The sequence below is a fragment of the Larus michahellis genome, chromosome 8, assembly GCF_964199755.1.
Source record: "Larus michahellis chromosome 8, bLarMic1.1, whole genome shotgun sequence".
Lineage (NCBI taxonomy): Eukaryota > Metazoa > Chordata > Aves > Charadriiformes > Laridae > Larus > Larus michahellis.
Genome location: NC_133903.1, coordinates 14,870,133 through 14,895,455, shown reverse-complemented (window position 1 = coordinate 14,895,455; position 25,323 = coordinate 14,870,133). Strand labels below are relative to the sequence as shown.

Genomic DNA, 25,323 nt, shown 5'->3' with positions numbered 1-25,323 from the left:
CAAATTCCCACTCAAGGATTTATAATAGCAAATAGGTTAAACTTTTATCTTAGATCTAGTACAATCATCTCTTTCATGATATCCTACTTTCCTGCTGTATGTATTACATGAAGGAAGTTTTAGAGTCTGGCTGAAGTACCAGATACAGGCTATATTAGTGTGTGGGGAGTATCTTTGAGGAAGGGGCCTTTAATGTTGCATTTGCATAAAAAGGCAGGTAGGTTTGATTTTTAATGATACGCTGCAGTCGTGTTGTTAGATCTGTTACAAAATTCACAGACTCTGCCTTTTAGAGCAATTGCAGCAGATAAATGCAGTGCCTCTTACGGACTCATATTTTATTTTACCTACACCTATTTTAGAATTAAAAGCCATAGAGGTACCTTTTGCTTTACGTGTCTTTGGTGCGTCATTGATGGTTTTTTCACATGAATTGTTTGATGCTGCATTTATACATCTCTTGCATTTGGGAAGTGGGAATCTTTTTATTATTACTTTTCTGTCGTATGGACTAGGCAGTAGTATTTCTTAATTCCGCTGACTTAACGGTAAATTGAAATCCAGTATTTGACTGAGCAATGAAATGGCTTCTCCGCTAAACCTGGATGTTAATCACCACGGAATGAAATACAATGAAATGATCGGGACCAGCAGCTCGAGCTCGCTCTGTGAACACCTAGATTGGCTGAAGTGCAGCCGCCTGTCTTTACAGCAGAGCTGGCAGAAGGAAAGGTGGGAGTGTCGCACTTAGAGGATCCCATGGTTATATTGGTCTTGAACTGATGTTAGCATTGCACAGCAGAGAGTAAAAAGGCCTAAAAGGTCTTCAGCACCTCCAGGTTAATCTGGAAAATGAAATCTGGCCACATCTTTGAGGGTTTTTTTTCCTTTTAGAAAGGTGATTTTGGTTTGTGGTTTTTTGTTGTTGTTGTAGGTTTTTGTTTGGTTGGTTTGTTTTATTTATTTTTACCTGGCTGCAATTTTTTTTTGTGAGGTAGTAATAATAAGAAATTGAATAGGTTGGTCAGTTCTTCAAACACTTGGAGATTTTTTTTTTTTTCCTCCAGTTTCACCACTGATCTTCCCAACATTATTGCAGGGTGTGGCATGACTAAACTACAACACACATATAATTGAGATGACCATTTGTTTATCACAGCAATTTGTAATCTGGCGTATTTCATTCCCCTGCTTTTTCCCTTATGTATTATTTTTAGAACGTGGTCACTTTAAATAACAATCAATTTATGTCCCTTTACTTTAAATTGAAGTGGTGCATCTTTTGTCTAATAGTGACATACCAAATATATAAGAAAATTACCAGATTGTAAGGAACTGGTTGGGAACAGAACACACAGGTTTAGGTTATGGTTTACTTTTATTGCCTTTGTTTGTGAATGCAGCTACCTGTAAATGTTACTTTGGCATTGGGAGAAGGAAACATTTTTGTCTTTTACAATGATATAGGATTTGCAGCTCTGACTAAAACACAAAACTTTTTTCCCACGGAAGGTATCCTTGCTGTGAAGGATCTCTCATACACAAGGAGAGATTCTTTTTGTTATACCAATACAAATATGGCTTTTCAAAAGCCATAAGCTGGGATGCTTGAAAGGGACATTGTCTGAGTTTGAACTGTCTTCCAGGAGTGGTCAACACGTTAGTTTTAAAAGTAGAATTAATCCTTTTCCAGAGGAAATCCATTTATCGGTTTCATGTGCAAAAGAAAAGAGAAAGCAATAAATCCCCTTATTCATACTCTCCTTTTGGAGTTGTGCATATTTATATTGTCCAAGTTAGGCTAACCCAGAGAAATACAAGAAATACACCAATTCCTATTGTTAATTAAAAAAATTGATAAGGGAGTAAATAGTAGTAGTTTTTTTTTAGATTGTGTGGTACGGTTTGCTAAATATAGGATAGAAAGACCCGAGGATACTCATCAGGGAACCTTCAGAGTGTTTGCTTCCTAAAGAAGCCTAAGCCCAAGTTGTTTGTGCCCGCTGTATGAACATCTAATAGAATATATAGAGGATGTGGAGCAAAAGTGTCCAGGTGAGAGCTGGCACTGCTTTGTTGGACACCATTGTGTACTCTGAGGTGCAGCAGGGAGTGCTTAGCAAAGTGCCTCTTGACGTAATCCGATTGTCCTGCCCTTAGGTGTTGCTGTGCTGGAGAAGAAAGCAGTTCCTCATAAAACGTGTAAAAGCAGATTGGACGAGATTGTGAGCTTATGGAGACTGGAAGAGCCTCCCTAGATCAGTGTGGTTGGTGGATGATTACATCCTGCAAAGATGGGCTGGGGAGCCTCACTGGCCGTTTTTCTCAGAAGTGGTAACAATGTCTAGTTTTCTAGCCCCCTGCCTGAGTCAGTTTGGTCAGATCAGTTGTAAAGGAGGAGGGCAGTTTCATGGACTGCTTCAAAATGTCTGGTGCTCGAAAAATCAAGCTTTCATGTTGGCTTCTGCAGAGTAATTTTTTGCAGGCTAGTAATGTCAAATTGGTTCAAAACAGGAATGTACTCTCTCCCAGTTTGGTAAGGAACTGGATTTACACATTTCCAGTGAGCAATGGGTTAAAGACAAGTGCGGTGGACAAGAAACTGGCCCAGGTTGCCTTCTGTTTTACATTTTTACTTCGGTTTTCTCTTCTCTGCAGAGATATTAACAAAACAGTTCACTATATTTGGAATGCTAATGGCAGTCAAGTTACATCAAGAGAGGGATCTATTATTAAATTGACAGAATGTCAGTGGCAGAAATCAGCTATAACTTGTTCTGCATGTCATTAGCTCGAAAAATCACATGCAAATTTTTAACATTGATCAAAATTCCATTTCTCGTTGATTTTTGCTGTGCTAGACCTAGGACAGAATAAGAAATTATTCTTGGGCGTAGTTTGGTACGCGACAGAAATTGCAGTGCTTGAAGCCAGTTTTACCTCATGAGTAGTTTACACGTTCATTTCTCCCTTAGAAGTAATGTTTACCTTAGATAGTGAAACCTGGGTGAGGTCTTTTTACATTTAAAAGAGATTTCCCACATATCTGTTTTTGATTGTCATATCCTTCAGTGTGCTTGTCCAAATCCTACCCACATGCCACTATGCAAATGAGGCCCTCCCACATAGTGAATGTTCTGCACAGAAATCATGGAACTGCCTAAGCAGCCTTTTTTTCCTCTTAACAAATAGAATCCTAAAAAATATTCTAAAGAAAGTAGGATTCTGCCCACCAGCTGAGGATAATGCAGGGGCACCTTGAAAGCGTGTTGTTATATAAGCTGCTAGGAAGAAAGGAAGCAAAAATGGCAAACTTTTGCTGCAGCTTTAGAAAGTTGCAGGCTGCTTGAGATGGAAAATAAACTCATTTAATTCCCTTAAGCTACTGATTATATTTAAGTCAATAATAAACTGACACAGACGTAGCTGGCAAACCTCTACATCCTTGACTGAAGAAAATTGCAATGATAAGACCAGGGTAAGAATCATTTGCTCTTAGCACTTTTCCAAAGCATCAGCTATAGTTACCTTGTTGGGGGTGATGCTTCTCACAGTACTAGTAAAACGGATTAGTTGATTGTGCTTTAATTTGCAGTTTAATATAGGCTTAATTTGCTGTTAATTAATCAAATTAAATTTTAAATTTAATTTGTTTAGAAAAGCAAGCTCTGCTGTGTTGGCCAATCCCAGAAATGACCAGTGTAGCTCTTTCACACCTTCCTTGCTACCTGCTCGGTGTATTCCTTTGCTGTCTTCTCGCGAATCCTTTTGTCAAGTGATCCATTTGTGAATGTTTTGTATGTCCTGTTTTGAGAACGGCTTTGTTTCTGAGGAAGCTCCAGGAGCTCCTATATGTGTGTTCACGATGAGAGAACTGTTAACAGGGGAATTGATAATCTTTGGGGGTTTAAAGTGGTAGATGGATGTAAAAAGGTGCCTGCATCACGAATTGTTTTCTATAAAAATTTGTATATTTAAAAACCAAAAACTAAATCAGTGCTGTGAACAAAATCTAATATCGTAGCTCAAACAAGTATTTTCAAAACTTTCCTTGTTCTGTTACAATTTACACTAAAACAGTCATGTTAGAAGCTGGCTTCTTTTATTTATGTGTTGCAATCTTACGTTCTGTTCTTATTACTCAAAATGAATTAAAAATGACTGAGAGTTTGCTGTTTGATTTTTCATAGGTCAGTGATTGGTTTCCATATGTTGAAATAAGTAACTATTTAAAGCCATCTGTTTCCTTTGCAATTAAAAGTAATACTATTTTCACTAGTGTTAAGCATTTAACTGATACTTAAAAAAAAAAAACTGGCTAAATTTAAGTTGATCTTTTTGACATTATTCAAATAACAATATATGATGTATTTTTAAAACTGTAGGTCTTTTTTACTGTTAATATTTGAGGTATTATCTGTATCAGGAAATCAACTAACTGTTACTAAAAATAAGTCTGATACACAAAATTGAACAAGAAAGCCTCACCCTCATTAGCTGAGTGGGATGTCAGCAATGTATAGGCCTTAGTCAGGTCTTTTGTTTAAAGGTAAGTTTTTCTAAGAAGTGTGCTAACCAGAAAACAAATTTGTATTGCCATTTTAACATAGCTAAAAATTAGGAAAACATTTACTTGAATCAGAAGTTCTGTCTGCCTCTCACTCTTGCTTGTGATGGTGCAATTTCACTGCTAAGTTTTGGATGTAACTGATATCATCAGCTTGTTCCTGGGAAAGCCATAAAATCCTGAGTCAGGTCACTTAGCAGTCAAGTGGAAGAGAAAACTGCTTTTCAGCTATATTGTGTTGCTTTAAATTGCAAATGTCTTTGTATTTGTGTCAGGTTTTTTTTCGTTTTGTTTTGGTTTTAATCCCGATGTTGCACTTTCTGTGTTAGAATCTAAGATTTATATTTCTTGGACTGTTTAATGTTTTCTTTCATTCGCCTTCATAAATAGTAATGACTAGCTTATGTATATCCGGGGAAGTGAGGCAAAAAGCCCTTGAGTGTGCCAAGTCTGAAAAAATTTAAATTAGTGCATCAAATGTTAGAAGAGGAGGAATTAAGGCTCTTATCAGCTAACCATAAGCCAAGAATCTTTTAAATTCTAACAATGGTTTGGTAGATACAGCTAAATCTATCTTTACTTAAAAAAAGACAATGGTGGCAGGCGTGTGGTTCAAATCAAAAGGTTTCAGCTCAATGAAAGCTATTTAACATGTTATTCTAAATCCACAGAAAGGCAAATCTTTATTCCAAGGTGTAGATCATTTCTGTTAGGGGAATCCCACAATTTTTAATGAACGTTTTTCTTTTTCTCATTTCTAATTAGCTTCAGTGCTTAGATTCCAGTATGCTAGCCTTCAACACTGAGATTTCTGATGGTAATAAAGCACTTGAGGTGGTATTTAATTAGAGTGGAGTGGTGATAGGAAAGACCTGAGCAGGGCTGAAATACTAATCCTTTTGCATTGCTCAGTGTCCCCTTGTGATTGTGATTGATGAGTTGATTTCTCTTTACAACTTCATTTGCATCATGTGGTAATACCCGCAGGCAGAGGTGCTGTGTATTTCTGGCTGAGAGCTCACCATTAGTACAAGCTAATGTGTTAAATGGGGTAGAGGTAGGGTGAAGAGCTCTCCTAGCTCTTAAGCAACCTATTAAATAACTGGCTTATGGTGGGTGATGTGACTCCCCATGTAAACACTAGTGCGTATAATATCTTTATCTACTTTTACCTTGAAATTATGCATTCCCCCATCCAGTATCTGTCCTACCCTTTCCCTCTTCTCTATCTCAGTTACTGCGTTAAAATGATCGTGCCAGGTAGTGGCTGCTCTGAGGAAAGGCTTTAGAGCTTTCTTTGATTCTTAGAGGCAAAATAAATTGGTCAGGACTTTCTTAAAAATAGATAATTTCCTTATAACTAGAATTCTTTGTTACTGAAATTTTGTCTCCAACTGGAAGCTTCTGTAATGGCAGAGCTGTTTCTTGTTTGGAACCAAGAGGTTTGTAGTGGGACTATCCAAGCTTCTTATGCTGTCAGTCTGCTTGCACGGAAGGGTACAGAGTCATCACCACTTTGTCCATCAAAATTGGCTTTCCTGTAAGCAGTTCTGACCTGCTTGCATCTGAATAGATCTCCATATCAGTGCGCAATATAGGCATTTCCAACAGTGAATTTCTACTGGATTAGTATAGTCATAGTAGTATAATATATTTGCTCTGGCAACACTGGAAGCCAAACAATACCCTGGGCTGTATAAAAACAGGAACATAGGCAGTAAATTGAGGGAAATGATTATCAGCCTTTACTGGGTACTTGTTAAAACACATCGAAGATATTTGGCCCAGTTTGGGGCCCTCCAATACAAGAAAGATTTGATCAACTGAAGTAGGTTCAGCAGAGAGCCCCCAAGATGTTCATGCAGCAGAGCCCATGCCATGTGGCAAGAGGATAAGGGAACTGTACTTGTTCAGTCTGGAAGAGAAGGCTCCAATATGACATAACAGCAGCCTTTCAGTGCCTACAAGGAGGTTTTCAAGAAGACGGAGCTAGTCTCTTCACAGAGGTGCACGGTGGGAGGATAACAGGCAACACACATTAGAACTAGAGAGGTTCCAACTAGCTACGAGTGAAAACTTTCCCCATGAGGGAACAGGTTGCCTGGAGAGTTCGCACAGTCTCCGTCCTTGGTAGTTTTCAAAAAATGTCTAGACGCTGCCCTCAGGCCCTGGCTCTGATCACACTTGAGCGAACCCAGCTTTGGGCAGGAGGTTGGGCTAGAGACCATAGCATGAAGGATGTAGTTAAACATTCTTAACTTCCATAGCCAGATACTTTCTTATTTTTCAGAGCTGATACATGTTGTCTAAAACACAATTTAAAACTAATTTCTTACTGATTAAATTGGATAATCCAATGTAGCATGGATGTGCAAATCTTTAAAACACTGTCTGTGCCTTCTAGGCTGTCCCACCTATTGCCTCTCTGTCCCTTCAGGGACAGAATTGGTCTAGCAGCCACTTTCTACTTACCATTTCTCCCCTGTCTCTTTAGTGAGTAGAATGCTCTTGACAGCCTTTTTGGTTTTAAATCAAAGGATTATTGAATCTAAACAGAAGGGAGGAAATATTTTAAATCTATGTAAAATAACAATCTTATGTGTGCACGTGTATAACCGAAAGGGTTACCATCCCTTCTGTTGAGAATTTAGGCAGATTTCAATTTTCCAACCACTGCTAATTTCTCAGGTCAAGTATTTATTCTTTTGCAGTCTTTCTCCTCATGTGACCGAATGTGTGTTTTTAAGCTAGCAAGCGTATTTGGTTTCTTTGAGTTCATAAGTGTAGACTTCCAAATCTAGTTGTCTTGGCTCACATTTGAAAATAAATTGGTACCATGAATGGTTCTTGCGAAAAGAATAGTTATTGCATATTTTCCTGATTACTGGTGAAAGGATATTGCTGAACCATTGTTCCTTACCTTACTTGTTTTTCCAGAAGCCTGCTGTTAAATGGAAGGAGTACCCAGACAGATTGTTGCAGAAATGACTGTGGTGCTTTAAGAAGCTCTCTAGCTGGAGGCTTACAGTCCTCTGGTTGATACAGCAGAAATGTATTATGTACCCAGGCTTTGTTTGATTCAGTGGAGAAGTGGGTTGCATATAATGAACCATTTTTGAGCTCCAAAAAGCCAAACCAGCTGATAGTGCAGATGCATGTAAGGAGCTCCCAAATTTCTTCTGAGCTTGCAGATGGTGATATGTTGGGCGTTGTCATTTCCTTGCTGATCATCTGACTGCAAAGTGAAGTATATTCATATAAACAGTACACATCCCAAAATTTAATCTAACATGGTATCTCAGTAACTAGGTCAAACTTGCTGCACCGTAAGTGTGCTTCTACTTCACTGTTCTTGCTCAATTCCGTCGCTTAGAGTTAAAAAGCTGTAACAATTTCTGCAAAGCAAAAGCATTGACATGTGAAATGAAAAAATAAGTTCAGCAGAAATATGTTCATGGAACATAGTTATCTCTTAAAAATGAAACGCAGCTTTATGCAAAGAGTCTACACAAATTGCCCTATTACTTCCAAATACTTTCAGTGCTTTGTCATTTACAGCAACATGCAAAAAGTTTGAATTGTATTTGAATCTAAAACGTTTGTATTCTATTGAACTTCTAGTGAACTGTTGTTGTGGGGAAAGGACTTCCTTGTTGGAGATCAGCCTCCAGGTGTCTGTATTTATCTAGTTAATTTCTTGAAAACGTCTAAAATTCCTCTTTTGGAAGAGATGGTCACTGATAAAACCTTGCAGTTTCTGTAGAGAAGCAGTTGTGTTTGTCAGAGATGATCCTGTACAATAAGGTTTCCTGGGAAGTAGAAGTTTCATACCTGAAAAGGGAGATTAGTTGAAGATAATTATTGATGAATATTGGAATATCTTCTACTACTGTTTTTCAAAAATGTATTTTGATGACAGTTAACCACATTAACTGGATCGAGTAGACTGGAAGTACAAAATGGCAATATGCATACTTATGAGTATCTTCACCAACTTCTGATTAATTTTATTTTTATGGCAGATACTTTTTCCTGTTCCTGAAGGCATATGTAAAAGCTACTTTTCGTATGAGTTCTGTTAGGTTGTTTCCTAGATTGCAGTTAACATGCAGCTGACTAATGGTACCTGCCTGGCAAATGCAGTTGTAGAGGGGTTTGTTAGCGCTGTATTAATTATTCTTTTATAATTCTGAAGTAATTTGTACTTCAAAACTCAGTGTTATTTGTAGATGAACCACAGGTGATTTTTAAATAAAACTTGACTGAGATTATTCTCAAAAAAAAAAAAAAAGGACAGAAATTACTGTAAAAACTTGCAGACAAATAAGGGAATTTGAGGACCTGCAAGTTATAGTATTAATGTGGAGTTGTTTGCTTCAGAAAGTTGCATTGCTTAAGGGAAAGCTTACTTTCACTGAGATCCCGCACAGACTGTTAGATGCTCTGCTTTTAATTTTAAATTATTTGACTTTTTCCTTTGTGTAATTCTATTTAAAAACTCTTTTCGCCTAAGGCAATGGAAAACACCATTTAGCTGGGCTATGTGGGTCAGTAGTAGCTTGCTAATTTATTTATTTATGATTATTATTTTAAGTGAAATTGTGCAATGATGTTACTCTCTCAGATTGACAGAATGTAAGATGTTAGCCAACAAATTCTAGTAGCAAACTATCCTTTTAAATTTCTCATTTATGTATGTAAGAAATCGAAGCAAAATGTATTAAATTGTTAACGCCCAAGAGATACGTAAATCAGGATTTAAGCTTAGGATTTCTTCACCCTCACTCTGACTTTTCTGCATAGAGCAATAGAGACGTTTACAATGTGTACTGTTTATATTCTTTGAATGAATGTCATATTCTCTGTTTAATTGGAAATATTTTTTATCAGGATTTGTTTGCTTCTGAAGCATGTGAGAAGTCTTGAGTTCAAGTTATTTAACTTGCATTCAGTCTGTATTACTAAAATGTAGTTAAAATAATAATTTGAAAATTTTATTTTCTAATCCTTATTAGCAAACAACATTTTCAGATCAATTTACTCTGCTTCATAATTCCCCATTGAATTTGATTCTTAGTTTGATACCATGAACAGATAGAGATATATATATATATATATGCGCGCGTGTGTGCGCATGACATTAAAATTGAATTTGGCTGTGCATTGCCGTTCTTAATTGGTGCTATTAGTCACTGCAGACCTTGTTATTGGAGGATTTCAATTTTCTTTTTCAGCTTTTGTTAATTTAAATTAGCTCACTTGCTTTTTTGTATTTTGGTTGGGTTGGTTTTTTTTCCCCTACTATTCTTCAGAACCGTAGGCAGTGGAAATATGAATAGCTGTACAATTTAAGAATCCATTTTAAACATTGAACTTTTTTGTTACTCCATGAAGTCGGTTGGCGAGCAGTGAACCCTTTGTGGTTATTTACACAAGGTGGTTAATACACTTACCGCTTCACCGAGACCAGCAAATGAAAAGTGTGATAGTTGTGTCAAGTTCCAAAATATCTTTTCATCCTCCAGATCCTGGATCAGTTGGCTACAATGGTATCTAGAAAAAAGGGGAGCAGGTGAAAGCATTTTCTAAATTGTACTAGTCCTGTAGCCTCAGATTTCTGCTCAGAATAGTTCACAATTACATAAGATATTTTGCATGAAAGTTAAGGTGTGTATATGAAGGTCATCCATTGCTTTTCACCTTCATACTTATGTGTAGTTACTGAGTTACCATGTCAATCAGGTAGCATTTTGCATCTACTGTACTCTCAATTGTTGCAATAAATACTAAATGGGAGAATCGGATTTCTGCAAGCAGGTGTAGAAAGAGGATGCAGAGGAAGTCAAATAAGGACGACATGAAGAAGGTTGAGGGAGGTTTAAAAGATAGGGAAAATTAAATGAGGATCTGAATGAGAAGAGAGGAGAATTCACTAAAAGGCTAGGCAAAATAAGCTCAGTACATTTGCAGAGGTAGACTTCTGCCTTTTAGGTCCCTATTTTGGAGCCTAAATTCTGTTTATACAGTCTTCATGTCTTCTGAGGTGGGTTGAGTCTGCCAAAGCGCGTGCTTGACGTATGTGCCACTTCACAGTTTCGGTTCCTTTCCCAGAACAAAAATCATGTTTCTGCATTTTTGTTGTTGTATTTAGTCTCTGACAGCTGAAAACTGGTTTATTTCTCATGGATTATATAGTGATCATTTTTCACTGTTGTTCAGATAAGCCATTAAACATATGTAGAAAAAACATTTTAGTAAAAGCCTATCGAGTTTCTGTGTTGCATTGCTCAAACACCTTTTCTGGAGCACAATCCTTCACATACCTGATTCCACTAAGTCTGACAAAAATCAGTAGGCATTAGTGAGCTCATAAATTATTGTTCCTTTTTAAATGTGCTCTTAACTAGTAGAAAGCAGGTGATGTTGCTTTACTCTCAAGAAAATTAGCAACACTCTCATTATACCTATTGCTGCTTCAAGGAAAATGTCTTTCCTTTAACATAGGCAGACTTCAGAAGAACAGAAGTAATTGACAGTACACTTTATACTGTAACTATGAGCTCAGGCGTACTGGGTGTGCATTAAAAAGACAATGGAATAGATTAGTTTGAGGGTATAATACATATAAAAATTGTTCTATACAGATATCAGAATATTAAATAAAAAGAAAAGGCTTCATAAAGTCTCATATAATCCCTCTTGGCATTGGCATATGAGTAGGTATTCAGGTTTTTTTCCTTTAAGTATGCTGATATGATTAAATTTAACTTGACACAAGTGATGTACTATACCATGTGATTGTAATATTTAAAAGAAAAACCACTTTTCTGATTGAATACCTGCTAGCTATCAATTTCTGTGTAGCAATACCTAACCTGAATTTCTTTTGCAGCTAGAATGCTAACACATTTGCTGTATTCTCCATCTGGCTAGGTGTGCACTCAGCAAATATTGAACTGTTTCAATATTTTTCGATATCTTGTTTAATCTAGTGTTCCTAGTATAAAAGGCACCCAGTTCACTTCACATGGATTAAAAGCAAATTTCAGGCTGTAACTCTTCTCTCCCAGCGTAGTCTATGTAGCTGCTTATTTTCACTAATTCTAGAGTTTGGATGCTGTGGCTGTTATACATGCTGCTGCACTGCGTCAACACAAATGCTGTTGGATGTGGTTGCTGTAAATTAGCCGTATGCTCCTGGTAAATATGCCAAAGTTTTTCTCGATGCTATTTCAGTTTTGGAAATACCTTTCCTTCCACCAGCCCTCTCCTCCTTACACACAGAGGCACAAAATAAAATTGTAAACTAAGAAAGATCATTTGTACCCAGTCCCACAAGTCTATAATATTTAAAATAATATATCATTCAAAACAATGGTTTTTAAACTTACCAGGGTTAAGCACCTGGCATATGGCAGAGACCAGCTTTATAGCAAGATTTGCTACCATATGTATATATTCAGTCTTGTAAAGAAGGACTAGTAAAAAAAAAAATAAATCTCTAGGGAAGATATGCGGGGAGAAGCAATATAGTTCTGCAGATTTGAGGTGAGTTTTAGTCCCTGTCCTATAGATGAGGAAATGAAAATAGAAAGACAACTTGGCCATTCCTTCCATAGTAACAGAAGCTTTTCAGAGATTTAACAAAGCAGAACTTACCAATCAGTATAGTCAGTGAAAGTCTTTCCAATGCTATAGGAACCATTAAAGGATTTTTTTCATTTTCTTCATAACTGCAGATTCATTGTAGCACTCTATTAATACAGACTTTTGTTTATTTTCAGACAGTTGTGACATTCAGCAGTGTTTGGAAATATATTTTGCATTGCATAGGCAAATCTTATTGCCATTTTTATCTCATCAGTGAGAAGAGCTTTACCTTTCTTCAGTATCGTGGCTTAGTTTGCTAATGACAAACATTGTTGGAGTAAACAGTTACTTGTTAATGCTCTAACAGCATCTTAACATAAACATTAACTGAAGTACACAAATGATCTCGGCGATAAACAAGCATAGCAAAGTGTAGCTGAGGCAGGAAGCCAATCTAGCTGTTCCTTGTGCCCAATGATATTTTGATAGTCATTTTAATCTTAGAAGTAAATAACATTGGAGAGCATGTTCCATCATTTCATTGTAGTGCCAAAAAACGAATGCTGCTTTAATTAGCATTAAACAAGATGGCATTGCTGTGTTAGTTGGTCCTTGCAGCTCAGGTCATCTATGTTCCATCAGAAATGACAAAAAACTTTTGGTGGAAACTTTAAAATTGAACAGAGGTGGGAAATGGGCACTGTCTGTGGTAAAATAGTTAATTTCTAGATTCTTTGTATTTTTAGTTTTTCTGAAAATTTAAAGAAGAGAAACAGCAGAATGGTGAATTTCTTAATTATAAAATTGTATTCAGCTCCGTTGAAATAACTTAATTTTAATCAAAAGTTTGTGGGTGTGAAGATCACAGTTCTTGTCTCTTGCAACTGATAAGTGTGAATTGTGGATGTATTGAATTCATAAATATTCTGCCAAATTTTTTCAAAATACTGGGGCCAGGCATTTAAAACCAAAAATTCTGCCTACTGAAAAGTTACAGGTAAAATGCAGAATATATGCAATTTCCACATACGTTTGGACGTTATTGCATGGTATCTCCATGAACAATGCACACATGAGTAGGGATTTTTTTTTTATGGGAGGAAAAAAAGGGAATAATAGAATTTCATTTAAATTTAAAAGTTTTATGGTCTATGAACAATCTGCTTCTAAGGGCAAAACACAAGGCACTTGCTATTTAATATAGATTACGTTTCTGTGTTTTAATACCTTTATTATATACAGACTAAAGCTGAAAGGGGTTCAGTGAATGTCCAATGAACTGCATTCCTCAAACTGTTATTCCATGATGCCCATGGTGCAGAACTTTGCACTTTTCCGTCTTGAACTGCATAAGGATTCTGATTCCCCAGTCCTCAGGTTTATCAAGGAGTCCCTGGATTGAGGCTCCATAGTTTAGTGTTACCTGTAAATTTGCTGAGGATGTACTCTTTCTCATTCTCCAGGTTGTCCAACAGTGTAAGACCCAGTATTGACCCTAACATATTCAACTTACTACTGGGCTTGAGTCAGACATTAAACCGTTGCTCTTAGAGCCTGACAGTCCAGCCAGTTTTCCATACGACAGTCCAGCTCGTCCTTCCTCAGCTCTCAACCGGGAATGCTATGGGAGACAGCATTAAAAGCTTTATTGCAGTCAAGGCAGGTTGTATCTGGTGCTTTAACTTTGTCTGTGTAGCCAATTGGTTTTGTTTTTTGAAGGCAACCAGGTTGATCAAGCGCTATTTTGCCCTGAAAAATCCATGTTGACCATTTCAAATTACCCACGTCTCCTTTGTGTGCTTGGAAATGGATTCTAAAAGGAATTCATGCTCCATGATCTTTATGTACCTTACTACATAAAATCAAACTCTTAAATTTACCTGGTTTAAACAAAATGAAACAAAACAACTCCCACTAGTTCATTTGGGACAGTTTTACAGTAATCATTATTGCTTAACCTGGCTAGTTCAAGTGAACTGGCTTTTAAAGCAGCCCTGTATACTTTGATGTTTGCAAACGAATAGCTAAGGAGGTATGATCTGCGGTCAGTTTTGCTGCTAGTAATAACTGATTAGGTACACAGGAAACTCTGATATGGTTTCTCCAGCAGAAAAGACCTTCAGTATGTTGTCTCTGCATGTGACTGTGTAGGTTCACCACTTTCTATTGCAAACAAAGTGATAAGTCCGTTAGGAAACCAACTGAAAAAGCAGTTTATTTGAGATGCTCTGGATGAGGCAGCATCTGTAAATTGGGAATAACTTGTGTAACTATTAACCTCAGCTAGATTAAATCGCCCAATTTAGACACTTTTAAAAAACACAGCTGTATCCAATCCCAACCTCCTGAGAAATTCAACTAGTTTTTCAGAGTAAATTGCAATTGAGATGTTGAATTCTACTTTTAAACAAATTTTAAATGAATAATTTTAGCTATGTTACAAGAATTTTTCAGATTTCTAGAAATGATCTGGCTGTCAAAAACGATACACCTGCAGCTGGTTTTGATTGCTGTTCAGTTCCCCTCTGCCAGCTCTAATCTTTTGCAGTGTTCAATCCTTGAGCAATAAGGTGGCATTTAGAGAAGTTTATTGACTCAAATTCTGGAAACACTTATGTTTGTGTGTAAGTTACAAGGTAGGAATAGTCTCAGTGGAGTCTGGAAGAAAGGCTTACAAAGCACGATGCGGGGTTGTGTCAAGACCAGGCATAGTCCTGCTACACAAGCATGATTCATCACCCGGGCTAGTGTATCTGGCTTCTCAGAAGCACTAGTACATCCTAGTAGAACAGTCTTGCCAATGCATCTCTGCTGCTTCCACTGCTTGAGCTATGAATAATATTTTTGTCTGCAGTTATAAAAGAAGGCCCAATGGCTCTTGCTTTGCAGACCCGCAGGCTACGTGGTTGCAGTGCGTGTTTCTTTCCATTCATGCACAACACCAGTTGTGCTAGCTCCGAGATGTGTGTTGGCTAGATTGTAAGAACAGACTGATGTTTTTACTCTTTCCTGTAAAGGCCTGTAATTTACCACTTGGTCTATGTTGCCTTCATTCTTGCAAATTGAGAGATTTAAGATTATTAAGAAATGATTTCTCAGGACAAAATCATTTATGTCAATATAGCATAATATACGTCTGCTGCTTTGTCCTTTTTCTCCAGCTCCCGTTGATTGTTTCTTCAGTGCATTAACCTCTCACTTCTTTTGTCACAATTACTTGTGAACTGATACACTTCAAAAAACCCGTATCTTCAATCAGTATTGCAGTAAAAAAAATAATAAAAAATCGGCTTTTTCAACCACTTCCTTAGGTACTGAAAAATAAGAAAACGGATATACTAGCCTTAGGATGTGGCAGTGATTTTTCAATAAATTAATATATAAAATAGAATAAAATTTCATTTCAGTAGAGAAATTGCAGATAAAATTTGAAATCTTATATGCCTGTAGTAGGTATTGTTTTAAAGGTGATGCAAAGGCAGACAGAAATACACCTTTCTATGGAGACGTAGATGTCCCGGCAGTGTTCCTCTACATGTGGTGAAAATGGTGACATTTGGCAGAAAATTAAGACATTAATAGTTCATAACATTAATTTGCATTGTTTGTGAAACTGTTCTTGGCTTGCATGCACTGTAGTGATTCCCACTTTCACACTGCTCTGGCTGTGGATTAAACAAATGTAAATATATTTTTCTAAGAAAGCATTCCAAATCCATCTCAAAGAATTGAGCTAGAAGTTGTAGCTAGTCTCTTCCTTGTCAGTAAATCCTTTATGAGGAAAGTCATTGAATAGGATAAAAGTATAAAATCCATTTTGAAGCTGTTCTGCTACTGTTGAAATCACATTGAATCATAGAATAATTTAGATTGGAAGGGAACTTCAAAGGCCATCTAATCCCAACATCCTTTTTAAATCAGGGGTAACTACACAGATCAGGTTGCTCAGGGGCTTGTCCAGTTGAGTTTTGAAAGTAAGATGCCACAAACATTCTGAGCAGCGTGTTCCTGTGCTTGATTTCCCTCATATTTGTCATTTTATTCTTTATAGCCAGCCAGAATGTAGCTTTCTGCAATGTTTGACAGTTGCTTTTTGTCTTTCACTCTGTACCTTTGAGAAAGGTCTGGTTCTGCCTCTGTAACCATCCAATAAGTTGGAAAAGATGCAATTAAGTTGTCTGTTAGTGCTCTCTTCTGCAGGCTAACCCAGCTCCCTCAGCCTCTCCTCATGTGTCGTGTGCTCCAGCCCTCCAGCTGTCTTAGCAACCCACCTCTGGACTCTCCAGTTTGCAAATATATCTCCTGTCCTGGGGGACTCCAGACTGGACATAGTGTGCCAGATGCTCTTCCACAAGTGCTGTGCAGGGAGCCATGACCTCTTTCCTCCACCTGCTGACTATCCTTTTGCTAACAGCCCTCTGTGTGGTTAGCCTTTTTTGTTTCAAAGGCAGACTGCTGATTCCTACCTAACTTACTGTTCACCAGGACTCTCACACATCCCTTTCTGCAGAGCTGCTGCCTCCCCAGTCAGTCCGCAGCCTGTACCAACGCATGGCGTTATTCTGTCCCAAGAGCAGGACTTCGATCAGGTTCTTGTCAGCCCATTCCTCTAGCTTCTTGAGACCCCCGTAACTGCTCCCCCCTGTTTGCTTTCATGCATGAACTTGCATTCTGACACTTCATACAAGTCTTTTATGAAGGTCTTCAACAGTTTGGGACCTGGTCTTGATGCCCAAGGGATGGCACTCATAGCTGACTGACAGATTTCTAAATGTTGACTGCTACTTTCTTTAAAGGCCAGCATTCCAGGCAGCTTTTTATGCGCCTTATATGTTGTCAATCCAATCCTTTTTTTTTTTTTCTTTTTTTCCTATTTGGGTACGAGGATGCTGCATCATCTTCTTCAGTATGGTCCAGTAAAGGTGTAAAATAAGATTAGGTGGACATTCCTATATTGCCTTGTGGGAAAGGATAAGCTCCTTTTATACCTTTCTTTTGAAATGTTTTAAAAATCAATTCTCATTGTGAAAATAAATCGTGGATACACCTGCTGAATACTCCAGATTCTCTTCCTATATGGGTCTTCAGACAATTTTGGAGACTTGTCTTTCCAAAATGTGATGTAAAAATCTTCCCGTGTATTTATAAAAGGAAAATATTGGTTGACTGAATAGAAGGTTGAGCTGTAGTTGAAAAGACCTGTATAAAATACCAAAGAGTCAGAGTCGGAGAAAGGGAGGGATAGGCAGAAAACTTAAGTTAAAAAACCAGAAAGATTTAGGTGGTAATGTGGAAGCAAAACAAATCAATGTGCCAGGGTCACGTCCATTTGGGCCATTGAGAATAGCAGGAGAAAGAACTGTCATGCAGGACGAGGAAAGCTAGTGTAATAAATCACAGCGTCATAAAAGTAGTAGAAAGTTTCAGCAGTGACAAGTGGAAAGAATGAAGGTGTCAGAGAATGCTTTCTTCATGTGTCTCTATACATCCATAATACTGTGTGGTCTTGAATGCAGGCAGGAATTCAGACTAGGACTTAGTTTTTGGTAAGTTGCTTGCTGCCTTCTGTTAAATGTAAGTAAATGTATATAACCTAGTTACTTTGTAGGGTGTTTTGACATTTCATTAGTTAATCTGTTCCATACTTCAGGCACTGACACAAAATGAACATTTCAGTTTCAAATGTATACGTAGTGGTAGCAAGACCACAGATTTTTACTGGAATGTAGTGTGTTATATGTGAAGAGGACCAAAAGTGAGGGTTTTTTTCTGTGATGGAGAAAAGAGGTGGTACTTTCTTGCTAAGGTAGTAAAGAAATTCTCCTTTGCTTACTTACTATTACCTTTTCCCCTATGCTTTCTGAAAAAAACTTATTTTGCATTATCTTACTTTTGAGGATACCCTTCTTTTGGAATGAGATTGGTTTTTAAATGAAATCTGAATTTGGCTTTGTACTGAACCTTCCAAAAAAGCGAGATGGCTGGAGAATTCATTTTGTATGATTGCAGAAGCAAATGATCTGAGTCAAGTGGCCTGGTCAGATAATTAAGCTACAGCAGAGAAAGCTCGCAGAGTCAGTCAGTTGTGATTATCGGTCCAGTGTGGTTGGATGTCTGATTCCTTCTGAAAAATTTGAAGTGGCTGCTTTTATTATCATTAATAGGGGAGTGCAAGCAACAAATCTGGAAGAATTACACTGCCGCTTTAAAGAAATCCAATATATTTCAGTCGGAATGTAAGTTTAACAATGAATTGATGACTGTTTATCTGCTGTTCTGCGCACCCCCTAGAATTTGAACATTTGTAAAAATAATTCCCACGTTATATATTTGCTCTGTTTCTGAATTCCTGTGTCTGTAGGTAGTCTGCGACAGAGCGGCAATAAATGTGTATTCTTTGGGGCTGTCTTAGTTTTTGATTTGTTCTTTCTTTACTATGTGATTTAATTAGAAGTTTAATAACTTTAAAACTACCTCCAGAGCATCTAGGAAAGTTCCTTTAATAGTCAAGCATTAAGTTGCTTAAAGCGCCTCACAGAACTAAACCTTGGAAGCATTTCTGAAATATTTCCCCTGCTAAGCAAGAGGGATGTCATGAAATGAAACAAAAAAGGAAACAATATTTCATTTGTGTGGAAGGAATAAAGTACATTTAATCTAAAACAGGCGAGTTCAATATTGATGGTTTACTTGTGGAGTTCAGCAATTTTAAAATAGAAATCTTATTGGTATTAACTCTACCACATGTAGGATGAATTAATCACATAGAAATGCACACGTGTTACTGAACATCGTAGCTATCAAAATGCCGAAGCGCTGGAACTTTAGGGGGCTTTGTAACTTCGAATACAGCCGTCTTAATTTTAAAACAAAAATGTTCAGCTTCCGGCAACTTAGATAGTAGCATTTCTAATGTTTTTTAAACAGCTATTAATGTAGTCAAGCTGTGTTTTTTCTTCTTCTGTGTGTAATCATCTGCTCAGTGGTGCACTCCATAACTAGTAGCAGGAGACAGAGGAGTGGCCTGCTGTGATTGATGGGGCGAGGCCCAGCAAACTGAAAGAGTCCCATCTGGATTAGGTTTTGGGAGCAGTCAGATGTTGCGAGGGAGGTCAGTAAGCCTTGCCTTAGCTCCCCCTCCTTCAACACCCCGATCATCCACACTCGTGCACACACATTGCTCACACACCCTCATCCATAATTGATGCTTGCTTTGGGCAGATGCTGTATGGCCTGGGACTAGAGCAGCTGCTAAGTTTATGGAGAATAAAGGGAGCAGGATGGTACAGCAGGTATTTTCACTTTTATTTTCACTTGAAACTCTTGATTTTAGTCAAGCCAGGGCATTTCTTTTATCCAGCTGCACCGCTGCATGCCAGGCTTCTGAGACGTGTTTTGTTGTTTAAGTCTGAAGGAGGGCAGACAATGGCGGTGATTATGTATCTCTGCTGTGCTTGATGTATCTAACTGAGCCGTTCTTATAACCAGCAGGTTTACAGAGTAATGTTGCATTTTTCTTCTTTGTTTCCGTGCCCTAAGGACATGATGCAGTTTGCCTCATTTAACTACAGTATGAGAGGCTTTCTCTAAATGTGAAATATCTCTTGCCAAAGAAACAAAACGCACCAAACAGAAAATAGAGTAAAACAAACAATAAACTGTTAGTTTGACTTTAAAATGCAGGCAAGCAGAAAGGTTTTCATTGAATACATTTTTATGCTACAAATGTGTTTTTAAAAAGGAACACTGCATAAGTAATGTTTTCTGTGCTCTGTCTTTTGTGTACAAACATAACAAGCTTCCTTTATTACGTTTTGACACTTTTCATGCGTTTCTTAATTATGAAATCCTTTCAGAGCAGAGGATGCTGAAAAGGCATGTTGAGATCTGAGATACTAGCAGCATTTTAAATTCTAAGCTTTTCTTCAAATGGAGCGATATATATGGCATAGGAGCGACTTCACTTACCTGCATCATCGGAGTGCTTTCTTTTTTTTGTTCTTTAGACTTCAGCATTTAACCAGAAAGCAATAAATTTGATTTTATACACTGCCACGTAAAGCATATTTTTCAGTTGAAATGTGGTTTTCATTAAAACTCAGGCCAGAACATTTAGCAGAGCCTGACTGTCTGCCATCCTTTGTTCTTCTTTCTGTTGCCAACAACTACTTTATTAAAAACCATGCACAAAGTGAGCATTAAGGGGTCATTTAATCGTAAAGATACTTCGAACTGAGTCTGAAGGGACAACCTCTGTTTAGCCTCTCGTGCCTCGGTTGTGTATTAAGCGATGTCTGTGTACTGTCATCTGCAGTTTGGAGATTACTCTAATACCTGAGTTCATAGGCTAATTTAGGATCAATATTTCCTGTTGCTTTTAGGGCCACTTCGTATTTTCAACTTAATGCATTAGATCTATTATTTCCCTTATTCATTTTAGTTCACTGTATTTTAAAGGGCACAATAAAGGGACATTTCAGGTGATTGTATTTAAAGAATTTCTGGTTCTTTAAAATCTATTCAGATGTATCTGACTTTGGCGTAGTCTGGGGTTTTCATCAGCCACGTGTATAGACAAATGCGTGCTGGTTGACAGTCCATTGTTCTTGATATAAATTCATATTCTAAACAGTAAGCTGTTGGCTTCATACCCGTATAAGTAGTAAAGAATATGTTTATACATACATGCTTTTATACTACATTGTCCTACTGTGTCTATTGAATTAATTGTGAGTCATAAATTCATGCTACTTTTAAAGGCTAGGAAAGGCTACAGTAGGCACCTATTTTAAGAAAACAAAGCCTTGACCCTTTGTTTTTTACTTCCTTGTGGTGTCTGGGTTCTAAATAAGTGATCCAGACCTCAGCTTAACAAGTCTAGTGAAAGAGGTAGAAGAGGCTCGGCAGCGTGAAGGTGCTGGAATTGCCAGTGCAGTTTGCCATTTTAGGGTAAATCTAAACAGTGAATGGTTTGGAGTTGCTGGTAAAAAATAATATAAAAGTTCAACCCTCTTAATTAAATATTAGCTGTAATTAGCACCAAGTGTGAATGCTTTGAATATTGATTAGGGTCTCATGGAACTGCTTTCATGTTAATGAGAAACAGTGGGGGTTTCAGTAACATCTGGTTTAGGACTGAGGTGGTATAAAAAGCTTTAGATCAAATGCACCTGGACATTAGCCCTTGGTCCCTTTGTTGCCATTATTGTTTAACAGCTGCTGACTCTAATGCCACGTTTAGCATCTGACATGAAGGAACAACTTAAGGACGAGCAGTAACCAGCTACTGTGTTTCAAAGCCAGCACAGTGAAAATGCTGATACAGGCAGAAGTTCCCTTTGCTGTTCGTTCTTGCCACTTGCTGAAGTCCTTCCTGAAAGAGTTGATTAAAAAGTTTAAGGTCCCCTGCCTCCCTCACAATTTTTAAAAATACTTCTTTAACATTTAATAGATGTCTCTGGTGTAATTGAGTCATTGCTGGGTTTTTCTTCATCTGGATTTATTTTTTTTGAATAGTGAAAATATTAGGTAAAAGAAATAAGAAGGGGACCTTGCCATTTTAATATAAGAAGGTATAAGTATACATTTACAAGAGTTTTTAACCTCCACTGAAATTTAAACAGGGCAAGTTTCAATGCAGCAATAAGCTCGGAATGATTGTAGATATAGGCAAATGAAACTTCCTGACTTAACCCTGTGAAGTAGGTAAATGTCACTGTTTTCATTTGATGGTTGAATGAAGCAATGTAAACTACCTGCTCAAGGCCATACACTAAAATAGTAGCAAAGATGGGATTAAAATTAGGGAGGGTTTGATTGCTGATAAAAAGTTTTAACTTTTTAGGACACACTGAATGCCTTTTACAAAGGAAAAATTAATTTTGCCTTCTAAGTCTGCCATGTACCGAGGCTTGTTCCTGTGCTGTGATTTTGCAAATTCATAAAAGCTCTTGAGTTTGGGACCACTTCAGGTCAGAGAACTGATGTTTGAATTAGCTGAAATCGGCTGGAAATGTCCTTAAGCGCAAAGTGCAAAAGAATGTCTTCTATTCATCCAGCCTATTTTGAAACGAGGAAGTCAAGAACTGATGAGCACAAATAAGCAAAATCCCTACAATAGTATTTCCTCCCGTGGGATTATTATTATTTGGTATGAGCAGAGCATTTAGTCAGAAGTCTCTAATTGATAAAATAACATGCTTGAATATCCTTTATTATGTCGAACGTAAAGATGTATCTATCTAAAAAGAGATGAGGGTATTTGTTTTTAATTGTATAAGCTTATTGTAATATGAAAATGACATACTATTGTCTTCAAATTTAAAGCCTTTAAAGTTCTTAAATCTATTTCGTTTGGCAGCCTACAATATAGAATTTTTCTTTGATGTTAAGATTTTGAACTGATGCATGTTTACATTCAAATGTTTAATATTTTGATTTGATCTCATTATTTTTTTGCGTTTGTGACATGCAGTTGCTCAAAATAATGTACCTCAAAGTATTTCTGAAAGTCTCGTAGAGCGTTATTCGTATAAATATTTTCTCTATACTGTTATGATAACAGCATGCACCCAAATCCTGCTCTGTGTGTAGGTTGCACATATTGTGTTCTGCAAATGGTAAGTCAGAGTGGGTCACGGAGTGTGGGCTAACCTTACCTGAGCTCTGTGTTGGCAGTTGTGCTCTGCAGCCTTTAGAATAAACTGCGCTTCGGCCCTCTTCGTTGTCTGAGTTGAGGCATTAGTTCAGGTAGATTTCTCTGACCATTCCTAGTTAAAAAATAGTCTACAGTTATCCAGAGAACAGCATATTTGTTTGTCTAATTACAGTAAGATTGAATAGGTTAGCAAAATGGATTTAATGCAGGCAAGAAATTTTCTCCTCAGGAAACAAACATGGTGCCTTTTCGGGCCAGCAGTCTTAGCAGAGTATTGTAATCACTTTCTGCGTTATGTGTGTGGGATCATCACTTGTTTTCTCTTACGCCACATTTCTTCTTCCTTTTTTTTTTTTTCTTTGATTTTTACAGGGTAATCAGGAAGCTACAGCACCTCCTGACACAATGGCACAGCCTTATGCCTCAGCCCAGTTTGCTCCACCTCAGAACGGCATCCCTGCAGAATACACAGCCCCACATCCTCATCCAGCTCCAGAGTACACAGGCCAAACCACTGTTCCAGAGCACACGTTAAACATGTACCCTCCTGCGCAGACACACTCTGAACAGAGTGCAGCTGACACAAATGCACAAACTGTCTCCGGCACAGCCACAGTAAGTCAAGGTTTCAGCTATTTCTAAAGCAGTGTGTTTCAAGTTATGTGTGTATTTATTGATAACATTTAGTCTTACGTTACACTTACTTGGTTTGCACTTCATTTGCATTCGGGTTACCATTTCAAGGTTGAAAGTCTGTCAAAGTTTATCGTTGAACTAGGAGAATATAATTTTGCTGCTTTTGGAGCCTGTTAGTTAAGTGTGGGAGCTTTGTAGAATTTGTAGTTTCCTTTTCTACAGTATTAGACAAAATGATTAATAGCAAGCCTATGAATCATATAATAAAGTTTGACTAAGTCCAATATAGAAAAACATTGCAAGAGTGTTTGTGAGCATTCATTTAGGAAAAAAACCCACCCCAAACCAGGCTAATTTTGTTATTTTTAATGACTTCTGTATTTTTGACACTTATGAGTAGTTTTTCATAGAAGTGTTCATTGAATGATACTGTATTGAAATTTCTTGTGGAACTGTGTGAATGACTATTGTGAAGAGCATGTCTGTAATACTGTATTTTCTAGAGAATTGTTTATGCAGCCATTACCAAAGTTGCGTGTGGATCTGTGTTCAACAGGGCGGAAATGATAGACTTTCTTTCTATTTGATTTATATATGAAGTTCTGAAGTGCCATGAATTATGCAAGAGACTCCTTGGATGGCCCTACCTTGTAATTTAAGTCACAAATTTCACACATTGATAGTTTAATGCTTCTGTCTTAATTCTAGATTGGGACCCAATATATCCCTTGCCAACAGCTGGCAGATTTCTGAGCCACCAACCACTTGCGTTACAGAACAGACAGCACGCTGCAATTTGAGCATGTGCTCGAAACATCTCTCCTAGCTGTCCTCATCCTTGCTGCAACCGTACTCCATAGCTCATCTTACCTCCCCTTCCTCCCCTGGCATATATCCAGCCTGCAAAGTTCCATGCATTAGGGCAAGAGGAAAGGGAAAGCATGTTCCCTTAAAGGAGTTGTTCTGAAGATTTCTATTTATTGCCATGTCACTAATTCCTTTATATGGGTATGAACAAGAGAGAAAAGGAAGAGCAATAGCAAAAGAGTATTCCTTGGTATTATCATGGAGATGTCCGTGTGAAGTAATTACGCAGTTTTGTGGTTTATGCAGTAAAATATTTCAGTCCTTTTATTTTTGACTTGGTAACTTTTTATTGCCCCGATCAGCCCTTTGTTTCAGTAGCGTGAGAAAGTTTCAGTGGAAGGGTACCCTATTTACCTATTTCTTATAGTATTCTTTGCAGCTCTACAGTGTCCCCTCTTAATTAATCTCTTTGCTTCCTGTTTTTTTCCAGCTTTTTAAATTTTCTTCCATAATCATTCTTGATTGTTGTCAGACTCTTGTCATATGCCACTGTCATTGGTTTAGAGCAGGAATCCTAAGCTGAACAGATACTCCAGAAGAGACTGGATGTTGACTAAAAACATAGTCTTTCCTACTGTCCCTGTCTCATTCAAAATCATTCTATGATTTTGCTTGCTCTCTTGACCACTGCTGCACACTGAGCATCCACTGTGATGCCCACCTCAGCCTTTTCATATTTTGAAACTATTGGTTTCAAAACTGTTTGCTGTTCAGTTCTGAAGTAAAAGACTGTCAGTGCTAAAATCAATGGTAAACCACCTGTTGATGCGAGTGGAACAGGAGCGCATCCCTCATCATTTATTGCGTTCAATTTATTGTGTTTCCTCACCCCCTTTTTGATTTTTCAGTTTGAAGACATGTTAGTCTCTTTATCAGAAAAGTCAGGTATGCGTTTTTCCAACATCTTCCATGGCAAAGACTGATGAAAAATAATTTGGATTGTTTGCAATGCCCTGATCTTCAAGTGCTCTGTTCAATCCAGCTCTCGCAAATTCAGTGATTCCCT

The 25,323-nt window shown here is 37.6% G+C and overlaps 1 protein-coding gene across 50 annotated transcripts in view; it reads left to right on the top strand.

Moving 5' to 3' along the window:
• The window catches only part of RBFOX1 (RNA binding fox-1 homolog 1), a 910,365-nt gene that overhangs the window by 743,859 nt on the left and 141,183 nt on the right, over positions 1-25,323 (top strand). For all 50 annotated transcript variants that reach the window (XM_074599130.1, XM_074599135.1, XM_074599146.1 and 47 more), the window contains one exon: positions 23,187-23,429. In XM_074599130.1, the coding sequence (XP_074455231.1) occupies positions 23,187-23,429 (243 nt within the window). The remainder of the gene's footprint in view (positions 1-23,186; positions 23,430-25,323) is intronic.